The sequence below is a fragment of the Branchiostoma lanceolatum genome, chromosome 19, assembly GCF_035083965.1.
Source record: "Branchiostoma lanceolatum isolate klBraLanc5 chromosome 19, klBraLanc5.hap2, whole genome shotgun sequence".
NCBI classification, from domain to species: Eukaryota; Metazoa; Chordata; class Leptocardii; order Amphioxiformes; family Branchiostomatidae; genus Branchiostoma; species Branchiostoma lanceolatum.
Genome location: NC_089740.1, coordinates 10,927,508 through 10,941,219, shown reverse-complemented (window position 1 = coordinate 10,941,219; position 13,712 = coordinate 10,927,508). Strand labels below are relative to the sequence as shown.

Here is a 13,712-nt window from a genome sequence, read left to right as displayed (position 1 = left end):
AGGTGGCAGAATCAGAAAAAACAACTCCTGAGAAAAAAGAAGAATCTCTGCAATTGTAGAAAATATGGCAAGTTAGTTTTCATGTTAGGACTTTTTTTAGGCAATGGATGGACAGTTAGCTCGAAATCTGCATTGACTATGGGTGGCAGTAGAGGATACGTTTTATTGAATTGGCTATTGTAAATAAAGCATGTAATTAAATATTCTGGCAAATGTTCAATCACCTGTATCGCGTGCACACAGTGTATAAATAGAAGCACCTTTGATGCATTAAAAACATTTCACGATTTTGTCAAAAGGAGATTAGCATATGCTATCTAGAGTTCCACGACCTAAGGGTAACCTTCAGGATTGACGTATTGTAAAGGTTTCTTCTTGCTTACGCAGGTAAGGCCCTCTTTTGCATCAATCAAATTGATCATGTTCTCCACCGAAATAACAGAAGCTGTCTAACGTATGAAAGTCGTTTCGTACACGCGTAGCAAAGAAGGTTATTCTACCATGTCCTGATCAATTCTACAAATAAGGTCTTGATAAGTTCATAACTTATGTTTAACGATGTTCACCTTCACACAACTGGCAAATGCCGCAAGTATGAAATTCCCGCAATTTAGGCCCGATTTACAGACAGGTTTTCGGAGTCGACTGGGGCTGTGTGTGAGGAGCTTTGGGCTGTTCAAGTGGAGTTTTCCTAATAGAGAACACCACTTGAGCGGTATTGGGTTCTCCATACAGTCCTGAGTCGACTCCAAGTCGACTCAAAACATGTTTGTAAACCCAGCCTTAGTACAATGTAATGTATGACGTGTGAGGTATTCATTTGCATAATTCATATCTATGTCACCTGCATTACGTGATGATGTCATCGAAGAGATGGATTAGTCCCTTGACGAAAAACTGGTGTTGTGCAGCCAGAAGCTTTCCAATTCTTTGTGTTGGCAATATGTCAGGTACATAACAAATTCTGCCGACACAGATGAACTTTCAAGGAAACGTGAAATTAGTTTTTAAAAGTTTCCATGATCATTAGTCTTCTGTCAAAGCTTATCCAAAACGTCGTCATCCTAAATGTCATCTACCGATCTCTGTATACTCGTGTCCACCCATGGGAGGACTTCTGTCATTGGCTTGTACTCTTGAGTTGTTTGAATGGGCGCAAAATTGGGCATTGTGGAATGATCACTGCAAATTTGTTTTTAATGAATCTTAATCATTGTACGTTGATGAAGGTTTGACATCCAGGTACGATGTAGTAAGCTACGCCCAAAATAGTTACTAAAGCAAATGGATAAAATGTTGAAACAGTCAGACGTTTCAGAGAGCATCCGCTATCTTTCGTCAGTGAATTGGATGCTGTCTGTACGTCTGACTGTTTCAAAATTGTATCCAGTTGCTTGTTGCTGATGAGTAACTATTTTGGGCTTAATCATTGTACATCAGTTTTTGATTATGAATCTATGGCAGCACTGCGATTTTCAACAAAGTTATATCTTGTATCTGATTTGAAGCCGGAAATGTGACATTCTGGGCGTGGCCACCCCAGACATAACTGACATTTGATATGTAAACGTTCATTAATGTAGTCGTACAAATTTATTATGGCCAGGTCGCTCTTCTTAAGGCCTTGGATCTGAAGGATCTATCGCCTCAAAATCATTTCAGCGTTTGTCTGTTTGTGCTCGTTAAAGTATCATAACTCCAAAAGCAATGGATGGATTGTCACGGCTATGATATTTGGGTGGGGCAACTAGATGGATTGCCACATTCATGATATTTGGGGTGTGACAGACTTTCGACGCACGACGAAAGGTTACTGATTTCAAACCAGGCCGTGGAGCGTGGTAATATAATTGCTCCCGAGGTCTTTACAATAATCGAATTAATCGGGGCTATGAACTGTCGTTATGTGGGGGGAAAGTTGCAACATGCTCGGTAAGGGTAGCAGTACTTAGTGTCCAGTACTTGATTATACTGCTACCGCGAACACGTCGCCAGAACATAATGCGTATACGGCAATTAGCCTGCTATTTAAACCTATTATAACCTATATATGGACCTCCATTTAACGTCCTATCCGAGAGACGTCCCCAACCGAAGCTAGGTACTCATTTTCACCTGAGTGAAGTGGGGAAAGTCGTGTAAAGTGCCTTTCCCAAGGGCACAACGTCAACGGGACCAATCAGGGAACCCCGGATTCGAACCCGGTACCTCTGGGTTCTGGTGCCAAACACCCTGCCACTACGCCACCGCGACGCCACTGATATTAAAAATTGAACATATACACTGTATAGAGGCAGAATTTACTAAAAGCTCTGGTGGTAACCCTGCATTCGAAGACGGCGAGGTCAAACATTGTCCGCCCTATAATGGAATAGACTGACGCCATCATGAGAGGATTCAAATTACGGTGTTGTTCGCTGCGGCACTAAGTGTTATTTGTGACGTGGCCGTGTGGCTGTTTGGTCGTGATGTCTTTTTTTATATCTTTAGCACTCTCTTCAAGCCAAGAAACGAACAACAACTGTTTCGCAAAGGTAATTAGTGGCAAGATAATTTTCCCCGCGGAAAATGGTTACACCAGCACCGTGAAAAAACGTCGCCGGTCTCAATGTCACGGGAGGTCATTTAAAACCACTTGAAATATCTAAGAGAGGTCATTTAAAATATATTTTAAACATCAGGACTAGAGAAAAAATGTAGCATGCATAGCATAATATCGGTATGTAAAGCCCCCCTCTCACTGAACCCGCGGCACGCTGGCGGCGTCGCTGAGCCGATCGAATTGACAAAACAAATTGAAAAAAAACAACGAATCTTTATAAGCTTTGTGTGTTTTGTTGTCTTTTTGGTCATACTTGTACGTTTTGAATGATATTCCCATCATAAAGTCAAGGGTAACACAAATCCAAATTTAGGACGCAGCGACGCCGCCAGCGTGCCGCGGGTTCAGTGAAAGGGGGGAGTCACGGAAAGAAATGATGGTTTATTCTTTTGCCAGATTGGTGTCAATGAACTCTTACCGAAAAACGCATCGGATTTAGGGAAAACCGGCGTTCACGTTATTGCTGTAAGAAACGTTGATATTAAATCAAAGTTTTATTGTGCATGATGTATACGCTACACCAGAGCTTGAGTGTAACATCATTGACAACAGTAAGTTGAAACAAGTGAAATGTTGGTCGTTGCCTCATGCGATGATACAGCCAAGCGAACGTACGTATACGTCCTTGCAAGATATCCGACATACTAATTCAAAGCGCCTCATATTCTGCTTGTAGCAAAATAACTGTATTACCGGTGGATAGAGTATTCTATAATGACTAGAAAATCTAGTTATTGTTTACCATCTGGATCCACCACGAGCTTCCCTATGGAAAAAAATGTATCACGACTTTTGACTTATCACATTCAGGAACTCAGTCAGGGACCAGCGTAATGTAATTTTCTTGTGGTTGAGTATGGAATAATGCACCATTGATTTACACCAACGTGTATTTGATTTTAGGGGCCACTTTGATAATACCTAAGCGTACACTACGTTGAGAATTGTGATGAAGATGTAATGCTGCCATACGCACAATCACTAAAGGTGTTTGTGCAGGACAATCTTCTTCTTCTTCTTCTTAGTACCCTCTAACAACCCCTACAGGGGTATCACTGGGGGGGGGGGGGGGCGCACACAGGTTACGGCAGGACGGCCGCGGCCGAAAGCAAGATCTTCAAACTTCTCTATACTATTAGGTAATTAAGATGGACAGCGTGAAGCTTTTCTCTGCTATTATGAATGGAGAATCAATGTTTTACCTCCGTGAAAGTAGAGGTATTCTTTTCCGGGTTTCTGGGTGTTTGTGGATATTTTTGGTCAGCAGAACGTATCTAATGGACGTAAAGCATTGTTATAAAAGAGATTCGAATACATTCTTGTTGGCACTAAAAATGTAAATGTATTCAATGGCAGAATGTTTCTTGTAATGCCTATTCCGTCACATGAGTCTAATTTTACAAAAAATGCCAAGACGTTGCGATTCAAGATGGCCGCCATCGTTGGTGACGTCATCCTAGGACTGGCCCTTTTTGCCCTGTAAAAGAAAACGGTCAAATCAGTGCATGTGCAGAGATATGTTGTTGCTTGAGTTGAGGGTTAAGGTTAAGAAAAATAGCTTATTACTGTTCATCATCAATAACACTGCTTTTAGCAATTAGATAGATTGTAAGATATTTCTTATTTGCCTGAAGACGATCCTAATAAAAAATAAGCTTTATATTTCTTACTATTAGTAATAAAAAGATATACCGCAAATATTCTACATTGTTCCTGATAATATTTTTCCTATATGCCTTTGTGGCGCAACTACTACTGGACCCTTCAATATATTTTTTCACCCTTTTCTCTTCGTCGGATAATAAAAGTAAAGTAAAAGAGTCATTTTCAACCAAGGTGAAGCATGGTTCTTTTTTTGTCTAGCTAGTGGTAGTGCAATACGGTTTCGCTTCGGCTCGCGTTTTTATTCAAGCACACGGGGTCACCTCTACTCTTCTCGATACGTGCACTGGATTCTGTACGTATACGTGCTGAAGTTCGACACTCTTTTAAAGATACTGACCCATCCCGGTGGGTGGTACCAGGCGTCAATGGTGTCAATCACTATCTCCGGGGTTGGGTGAGGTCCGTTGCCGTTGCTTTTCAGCTCGACTGCAAGAATGGAGGGAGCTCCATTAAATACTCTCCAAGCAGGGGCTGGAGGAGAAGATTGTTGCTTTCTTCTAATGTTCTGATAACCGATATTTGAACTTCAACTTCAACTTAGGGGTTACCCCCCAGATGACCCCGTCAGGGGCAAAGTAGGGGGGGGGGGAGGTCCCAGGCTAATGCTTGGGTCACATTTTCAATCCGGGGCCCGGTCGGGCAGTGTTGGGGAACAAACACACACAAAACGTACAGTAAAGTATAGGTTGTGCATATTTATTGATATACATTTCAATTTTTCGTTTCCGCAAACAGCCCGGCCGGGTCCCGGCTGGGAAATGTGACCCAAGCATAAGACAGGCAGGCCTCCAGTCTGGCCCGGAAAGTCTAAACTGTGGGAGACAACACGACCGGGCCAGGCAGGGCGTTTCACCCAATCAGAAGTACACAACGATCATTTCCTTCAACCTATGCGAGAGTTACCATTAAAGTAGCAGGCCTTCCCAGGGGACTATGGATAGCAACAATAGGGTAAATAATTGGCCAGTAGAGAGAGCCCATGGAAATGGTGACATTTCAAATGAAGCCCTATGGGGGCCAATTAAACTCCCCTACATCCAGCGTACTTAGTCTGGTAGAGATAACAATTAAAGGTGTCTATATATAGTAATAAGAACGACCCAAAAACTTGATTGATACGCTTCAAAACAAATGACTTCAGAAATTATACTGTGCAGGCTTGTTCATTTATATGGTGCTTCAGTAAATGCTACCTTAATTTGATAAACATGCAACCACGGTACATTTTTTGTACATATTGTCGGGGGTGTGTGATATCAAATTATAGCACATATACTCACCCTTTGTTTCAGGACTCTTTTGCTGTAAGAGCGAGATAGATACAAAAAATATGATTACTAGGAAGGACCATGTCATTCAACTTCAATAGTAGAAATTGGCCAAATAGAGTCAACTGTATGAAGGGGTTTGGCTACGGAGAGAGGGATGGGAATGTTATCCTCCATGACCAAAGTCCCCCGGCAAATGTTCTCTCTATAGCCGACGCGGTTAGTCTGGTAGAGACTAAATGTTTCCAGGGCAGGCTCGCTTGTTGAATGCTCATAAAAAAAAAACACCTAACAACATCACCAACTTTTCTTTGTGCACGATGCTTAGCATTGGACCACCGTGATTTAAAGGAGAAGCAATCGTCACATATTCTTACCAAAAAAAACTATTTCCTCGTACTGAATTACTTACAAATGGTGGAATAAACCAGTCATCGTCCGGGTGAACAATGACGGGCGGCTCGGGTGAATGTGGGTTCCCTCGCTGAACCGCTGGGAGGCGCTGCTGCACTAGTGGGAGCGCTGAATGATATAATCAATATGTATTTGAAGTAAGTAACAACTTAGGCCATGTTGATTCGATTATCCGGATGGTGTCCTCTGGGAACCTCAAACTGAGGCGAGCGTGCGAAAAAAAAGTTTGGCAAACGAAAAAGTTCGCTTTCATTATGAAATCTATAGTCCAGGATGAGAGTCTCAGAAGAGGCTAGAAATTGACAAACGTAGCACACCATTTACATATTTAGTTCACTATCATAGAATGATAGCTTGATGTCCCTTGATCATTTTAAGGTATGTTGTTCTATATATAAAGGGTGTGCTACGAGACCATTTTTTTTCAGGTATCTCCTCCTGGACTACTATATAACTACGTGGACAGGAAGGTTGCACAAATGACTAAGCACACGGTATAGCGGGTATACCGAACAATAGATTCTTCATTTCAATTACAACATTAGTAACCATTTTCTGATATGTTTTTGCAATCTACGGCATACATAAGTTGCTCATTTTGCAGCTCCTTCTTTTTGGGGGGGACATTGACAAAAAATGATGCGTGCGCGGATATCATCCATTTAATCAAATCAACATGGCCGTACACATGTACACAGGCACTCAAATGTGTGTACACGCATAATGTATTGGTGTTATAGAACATGTTAACACTTTGAATTGAAACTAAATGACCGATAAAGTCGTGGACAAATTTAAAGTCGTGGGGTCAGGTCACTCTTTGTGATTGAAGCTAAATTGCAACCAAAAATATGGCCGCTCACACGTTTTTCGCTTTTCTCTCTATTCTTTTTTCAACTCTAGTTCATACACTACTAGCTAAGCAGCGATAGTTCCATGTTTCCACAGTATACCCTTTAAATTTTGTAGGATTAACCATAAAGCATAAAACTAATCGAGCGATGCATGCTTTTTTAAAAGACAACGTCATCGTTTTCACACGCCCAAAGATATTCATTGAACCCTCGCATTGCGTAAAAAGTGAGGTTTTAAGCCAATAAAAAAGTAAAACCCAAATAGTAAGATTTAGACCGTTCATGATTGAAACTAGCCACACACATGTCTTACGTTGACACCGTTTTCTATTAATTGTACTTATGCTGTTTTCTGTAATCAGCTTCCGGACAAGAATTTGATAGAAGCTAACAATCGTAGATTGAGCCATTTGCAAAAAAAAGCATACCAGCTGCATGATGGTGCATCGTAACCACGACGACGGCTATGATGACAATGTGTCGTCCCATCCTGACGAATTGGGGTCGTCTGCAAACCTGTCCGTCAAACGTCGAAAACCGAGTAAAACTTGATGACGACTTTGTGCTGTGGTCCTCTTGGTTATTGTGCACACCCGCAAAAGCAGCAGCTGCTTTAATGATACCTCAAAATTGTTTGTGTCGTTCATGACATTTTCAACCTAACGATAGGTCCGGAAACTAGGGACGCCTGAATAAATATTTAGTATAAAGTATTGGGAAACTAGGAATGCATTATGTTTGTTCAGGTATTAACCTTTCGATACATTTGCAGAATACACTCAAAGTCGTCACGACACCTGTATTTCCTAAGTAGAATAACAGGGAAGGGGAAGGATATTACATATAACGAGCGCCAATCTGTACGTTATTTCGTACACACTACGTAGATGTTTATAAATGTTGCTGAATAGTATTTTTATGATAAAATGGTGATGTACTGGTTGAACTCTAGGACTTATTTTGTCGAGAGACTGTCAACAACCACTTTAGATAGTCCCGTAGCTAAAACTCAGACATTCTTGACCTTTTTACAACTATGTGAAAGGGTTTGGTGAGCGAGCAGAAAGGTCAAAACGCCCTCTGGCAAATGCCAAGGATGTTTTATGTAGATTGCCATGGTCGCAAGTAAATGTTTTCCTTTACATGTAATTTTAGCACTGTCGCATCCAACTTTCTGATATTGCAGTTTAGCAGATAACCGGTAGGAGGCAGTGCGAACATGATCTTGACCCGGAAGTGGTGCGACAACGAAACGTCACACGCAACCTCACCATTTCCAAGAAGAGCAAAGTCTAAACGCAACACTGTTTCCTGTATCATTCTATCAAACACAAACGTTTGTCCATCGGCCTTTATACGTTCACATTGTACGCATAGCAGCAGCAGAAAACAGTGGACTACTACTACTACTACTAGTGTACTCTTTGTCTAGTGGGCTGAAAAGCTTTCTTTTCATAACAACCATGCCTATACATGTACGTGTGTTGACACCCAAGGAAAGGCTGGTAAAATTGGGCATCTCGATGCTCTTATCCATGGCTGTCATCGGAGCGATCCTGCTCGTCGTTCTCGGGATCACCGTCGCCCAGCCGGCCGTGGTTCGTATGCGGACACAACAGGCCACCTGCCACGTGAACGGCTCGCACTTCGTCGGGGACAAGCCCGATCGTCCCAGCCGGTTTTCCTGTAGCTGCTCGCTGGGGAGGTACGATGTCTGTGTCAGCACGTACGAGTGCCTGGTCATCTCTGTGACGTTCCTTACCGGAGACGGGCAACAGCGAACTGCTGATCTGGTGGACTCAGAAGAAGACCTTGGGAACGAGGTTAGTAAATTGAGAGAAGATCTTTAAGATTTGTGCTTTAAGAACTGAGACGATTCTCGAGATGAATTTGACGTCGGCTTTGTTTATATTCCCCTGAAACGTTTAGCTAAAAAAAAACCAAGAGTTCAAAGACGTCATACCTTCTCCTTAGCCTTTACGACTGACATATTATGCTTGCTTCACATTGATTATGCGATAAATGTCCTCATCTGCATGAATTACGTTAATTGATCATCTTCAGTATCCACTCAAATATAGAGTTGTTCAGAGTGTGAAAAGAAGCCTATTGTAGCAATTCCTCATTAATTCTGTATATGAGGCCCTGATTTTATATATGATTACGTCTAATGATGTTCACCTTCCTTGACGGCAAACGGCACTGAAAACATCACCTTCTTAGCGCAAGTAAGAATGGGGAATCAATATTATATATGCATTGACATTGACGTTGTGCAAAAATGTAAAACGTTACCTATACTATTCAGTATTTCAATTTCTGGTACATTTGCTTGTAATAAGTTGTGCGGGAACCCCTTTTGACTTATTATTTCATAATCTGTTGTATGAAATTGAAGATTAGGACTAACATAGAATTTTGTATTATGATGATATGAATGAAGATTTTGTATTGTGATAATGATGTTGTTTGCTGGACATTTGCTTTTTTTTAGATTACGTACGGACTTTAGAATCGCATTTATTCTATCATTGACGCATGCCCAGTTGCAGCTGAAATCAACATTGTCGAGCAAATGCAAGATATTTCCATGTATCTAATTTTTACACAATATCACAAGGATACAACAACAAGATCATATGCTCTCTTATGTAAATTTGGGTCTAGAAGAACTTTTTTTGATATCTTGACCGTGATTTAGAATATTTCTTCTTTTGGTTACAGTGTGCCATTGCACCATGCTCACGTGACCACGAGTTGAACGACGAAGTGGTGGAGCGATACCAGGAAACCTGGGGACGAGTCGGTCAGACCTACCCCTGCTGGTACGACCCGGGAAACCCCTCCGGTGCAGCCCGTACCCACGTCAAGTCTTCCTGGAGCGAAGTGTTCCACGCACTGTTCTGGCCGGCCTTAGTCATGGTGGTGTTCTCGGTGGCGTTCTGTTTCGCCTACACCCGTTTTACGCGGTATATCGAGTCCACCCTTCCTACAAGTGCATCAAACAACCCCTGGTCTCGTTTCCAGGATGAACCGGAAGAGCCCGGAGACGAGAATCAGCCCCAACCTTCGTCAAGGCCCAAGCTAGTCTTCGAAAACTTTGCGTAGGGACTTTCTATTCGAATAGTATTTCAAAAGAAAGAGAGTCTATATTGCTCTCAAGAAGGGAAAGTTATCAAGTGATAATATAGGAGAAGCTTGATGGCATGGAACAATGTGGAACGCGTAAATATCTATTGAAACGTAAAATAAAGTTATATGTAACGTATCAAACATGTAATTTTCTATGTAAACACACCTATTCATGTTTGTATAGGAGGTGTAAAAAGGCAGTTGTCAGATTTTACTCGATAACGATATCAAATGCTTACAGTAGCATGTCAGATTAGACAGATTGATATGTGTAATTTCTAGGACCCTATTGTAGCAATATCAGTAGCACCTGTTCACAAATATAGATTTAGTAGAACTTTGTAACAGAAAGTGAAAAAATGGAAAATACAAAATCTGGTATCTATTTATTCATAACACAGAATTTTGCATTGTAGATTACAAATGAGGAAGGCATTTCGCAAAGGCAGGGAATCAACGGGAGGAAAATGCATCCAAATGTGCAATAAAACATTTTGAATCTAGTTGACTTAGCTTTCAATTTGGACTTTTTATTTGTCAATATATCATGTAACAGTTACCTCAATATAATTCAATAGATTTTCTAGTATAAGTATCTTATATATATATATATACATATCAGCATATTTCATATTCTGCCATTAGTACATGTGAATTAAGTAACAGGGCATGTCATTCAATGCAGGCAAGTGCCTGGTACAATGTATGTTCTGGTTTGGTTTGGTGTGTGGTGCGGTGTGGTGTGGGTGCCTTTCGTGACTCTGAGGCCTTTCTACAGTATCTGTAGGAACATCTTCTCCAACGTGTCAGCTGTCAAGATCGGATCTTTCTTCACTTTCGTCCAAAGCTTGTCTAACTCTCCATTTGCCGAATAGCTCAGCATTTCCTGCGTTTTACCGTCCTCAGTTCAAAGTTTAAATCTTTTAAGCTAATTTCGCGTGCTGAGAAACTGTCGTAAAATCGCAGGTCCATTCTGAATTTCTAAAAAGAGGAAACGTAACATTATTTCCTCCACCCCTCTGTCAAACGAACGCGTTTGTCGCCGCCTTTCCGGAAATCAGGTGCGTTACGCGTTAACTTCGTAAGTATTGTTGTGTGGACTAACGTTAAATATAAAAGAACTTTGCTTTTAAAACAACCATGCCTATACTTTTGTACGCAAGATGACTCTCAAGGAAAGGTTGATATAACGGGGCATTACGATGCTGCACGAAAGCGGATGTAGTAAAAAAAAAACCTACTAATTAACAAAATTATTGTGAAATACAAAATGAGAAAGCCATTTCAACGGAGTTGTGTCCATCGACATCTTTAATTCATCCTTTTAACTTTCACCCCTTCCCTCGTCAACTTTGATCTCTGACCTCGCCTTGTGACCTGAGACGCGGACCTTGGTGGGTTGAAGGTCACGACCCTCTTCATGGCTGTCAATGGAAGTTCTCTTGCCCTATGTGGGAATAGGGGAAGGGCTTAGTAATCAATTAGGTAAGATTGGGAAAGAAAATGAAGAGACAAGTCTAAATTGAAAACTTGAGAGGGCTCTAAGTCATCATTATCATTGTTGTTTTTGAAATCTTGATGTAACAGTTTTCCCGCCAATTGGAATAGATGGCAAGAATCATGAAGAATGTAATAAAATTTGCAAAAAAGTCGGCAGTGTCTTTTTCATTACTTATTCAGAAGACAATCCAACAAAATTAGGAGACAAGTTGTGCAACTTATTTCACCCCGTACAGTATGAGATAAAATGATACAATGATACAAAACTATCAAACACCAAAGCAGTAAATTGAGTAATATACACAAAAAACAGTTGACTTGTTCAAGCCAGAGTGTATTCCTTTGAAACGTTTTCAGTTTACCATTAAACGTACCATCATGGCGCTGTACCAATCATCCTCAGGGTCAATGACGACATCCTGCCCATTTTTCTTGATCGCCAGGTGGCGCTCCTCTTTGGTCTCCGAGTCCAACCTCTCCAGCAGAACGTCTGAGACTACAGTAAACATGAAAGGAAACTGTTTGAAACTTGACATCTTAAATCGTCTATATTTGCTCTGTATCTACATATGTCGCTTTGCTTTGCTAATCAAATACACACGTCGGATACATATGTCATTGTCAAGCGCATATGGTCGGACACTTTGTCCAAAGTCAAACACACACGGGTACACACGAGCACATTGTTTTCCGTGCACTTTCTAGTACTGGTAGTTGTGTCCGTATAACGAACTGGTTAATTTATAGTATATACGTTGTTTGTTGCTTTTAACGTCTGGGAAACACGAAGTAGCTTCATCGTATTTTTTTCTACAAGTTGGTTTCGCACAATGTATAATCAAAGGTTGTTAAGAACTTCTAATTCATATTTTTGGTGTAAAGATAAATACAGATAACCTGAAAACTCAGCATATGTACCCCTTTTTCTTCATTGACCTCTGGCTAGCATGGTGATATTACTGTAACAAGATCAGAGCCTTGAACGAAAGTGACTGTAGTGCGAGGCTGGGAGCATACTACACCGGAAAAATACTAGAAACGTATAGCCTCCATAGCAGGCTCTCTGGGCCTTTATTTGGGTTTATAATACACTTTTGCTGATGACTTCTTTTTATACTGGTTCTTTTCTACAGCCAGGTCGCTTGTACGGGTATAATGGTTACGGGCTGGCTGCATAAACGACCCATTACAAAAATAAGTCATCAACAAAAGTGTATTATAAACCCAAATAAATGCCCAGAGAGCCTGCTATGGAGGCTATAGGTTTCTAATATTTTTCCGGTGTAGTATGCTTCGGCCCGAGTTCGGGCCCTGGCCTGGACATGACTGGAAAAGATGCGCATCGTCCTATCGGATGGGGACGTAAAGACGGCGGCCCCGTGTATGGGGGAGCTTTAGGGCGTCAAACCTCTGCACGTAAAAGAACCCAACACACTTATCGAGAAGAGTAGGGGTGACCCGGTGTGCTTGGCCAAAAAACGCGAGCCGTGCCGAGGCCGCATTGCACTACCACTAGCTTCTTGAAAAAGCATTATGCTTCACCTCAATTGAGGATGCCTGCTTTACTTTACCTTAGTATGCTTCCAGCCTCGCACTACAGTCACTTTCGTTCAAGGCTCTTGTTTCAGTAATATCACCATGAAAAAAGAGGTACATATGCTATAGAGGCTAAGAAACCTATCAAGTTGTGCTATCTTGTACCCACCTGCTCTGCTTTCGGATGAGCAAATCAAGATGGCGGTGATCAAGATGGCGACGAGAAGTATCTTCATGGTGTCGTCTGCCCGATGGCTAGTTGAAGTGTTCGTCAGGAAAAAAAATCAGCAACAGCAAGCCTCCTATCGGCCAAATCCTCCTCTTCAACCGTCCACAGATGCCTCTCAGACTATTAGATTAACCAAAACGTATGATCTTCTGAAAGAATGTCAGTAACAACGTTCGAGAAAACGATTTCGTTGTGTCGTCTGAGGTAAAACTTTCAATAAAATGCGCGCGAAGCTCGCCCTCTGACGCAACGAACGTTTTTCAGCCCTTTCCTGTAACTGGCGGGAAATTAACCTGGACAAGAAAGCATCTGGTGGGCGGTTTATAAATCCTCCATTCGTCGTCATGGCAACCCATGTTTACCATGTCAGACGACACATTCCCCTCTTGAGATTACAACGGATTTCATTGAAAAAATCCGGACGTCCTGTTTGAAACAATTATGCGTTTACCATTTTGTCAAAAATTATCTTCAGTTTGTGGTGACTTCTGCCATTGTGTTTGCCTTTTGTG

At 41.4% G+C, this 13,712-nt stretch overlaps 3 protein-coding genes across 3 annotated transcripts; 1 reads left to right on the top strand and 2 right to left on the bottom strand.

The window, feature by feature from the left end:
* Nucleotides 1–3,083: 3,083 nt before the first annotated feature.
* Nucleotides 3,084–7,598, bottom strand: LOC136425561 (uncharacterized). The gene is made up of 5 exons (XM_066414480.1): nucleotides 7,232–7,598; nucleotides 5,948–6,057; nucleotides 5,548–5,569; nucleotides 4,605–4,693; nucleotides 3,084–4,079 (listed from the first exon to the last, which is right to left on the bottom strand). Exons 1-5 carry the CDS (start codon nucleotides 7,290–7,292, stop codon nucleotides 4,059–4,061), a joined length of 303 nt encoding a protein of 100 aa, XP_066270577.1. The 5' UTR covers nucleotides 7,293–7,598; the 3' UTR covers nucleotides 3,084–4,058.
* Nucleotides 7,599–8,046: 448 nt separating this feature from the next.
* On the top strand, nucleotides 8,047–10,443 carry LOC136425560 (calcium-activated potassium channel subunit beta-3-like). The gene is made up of 2 exons (XM_066414479.1): nucleotides 8,047–8,626; nucleotides 9,528–10,443. Exons 1-2 carry the CDS (start codon nucleotides 8,267–8,269, stop codon nucleotides 9,909–9,911), a joined length of 744 nt encoding a protein of 247 aa, XP_066270576.1. The 5' UTR covers nucleotides 8,047–8,266; the 3' UTR covers nucleotides 9,912–10,443.
* A 785-nt stretch (nucleotides 10,444–11,228) lies between these two features.
* On the bottom strand, nucleotides 11,229–13,518 carry LOC136425610 (uncharacterized). The gene is made up of 3 exons (XM_066414536.1): nucleotides 13,141–13,518; nucleotides 11,810–11,931; nucleotides 11,229–11,382 (listed from the first exon to the last, which is right to left on the bottom strand). The coding sequence occupies exons 1-3, from the start codon at nucleotides 13,205–13,207 to the stop codon at nucleotides 11,260–11,262; spliced, it is 312 nt and encodes a 103-aa protein (XP_066270633.1). The 5' UTR covers nucleotides 13,208–13,518; the 3' UTR covers nucleotides 11,229–11,259.
* Between the last annotated feature and the right edge of the window lie 194 nt (nucleotides 13,519–13,712).

What these genes read in the sequence shown, in the direction of transcription:
- LOC136425561 (XM_066414480.1), bottom strand. Translation starts at nt 7,292, where the DNA reads ATGGGACGACACATTGTCATCATAGCCGTCGTCGTGGTTACGATGCAC. An exon ending in GATGCACCATCATGCAGCTG is followed by an intron (nt 6,058 to 7,231) that starts GTATGCTTTTTT and finishes TATATCATTCAG; the next exon opens with CGCTCCCACTAGTGCAGCAG. An exon ending in GGTACCACCCACCGGGATGG is followed by an intron (nt 4,080 to 4,604) that starts GTCAGTATCTTT and finishes TTTCTTTTACAG; the next exon opens with GGCAAAAAGGGCCAGTCCTA.
- LOC136425560 (XM_066414479.1), top strand. Translation starts at nt 8,267, where the DNA reads ATGCCTATACATGTACGTGTGTTGACACCCAAGGAAAGGCTGGTAAAA. An exon ending in AAGAAGACCTTGGGAACGAG is followed by an intron (nt 8,627 to 9,527) that starts GTTAGTAAATTG and finishes TTTTGGTTACAG; the next exon opens with TGTGCCATTGCACCATGCTC.
- LOC136425610 (XM_066414536.1), bottom strand. Translation starts at nt 13,207, where the DNA reads ATGAAGATACTTCTCGTCGCCATCTTGATCACCGCCATCTTGATTTGC. An exon ending in CTCATCCGAAAGCAGAGCAG is followed by an intron (nt 11,932 to 13,140) that starts GTGGGTACAAGA and finishes TGTTTACTGTAG; the next exon opens with TCTCAGACGTTCTGCTGGAG. An exon ending in ATTGGTACAGCGCCATGATG is followed by an intron (nt 11,383 to 11,809) that starts GTACGTTTAATG and finishes ATTCCCACATAG; the next exon opens with GGCAAGAGAACTTCCATTGA.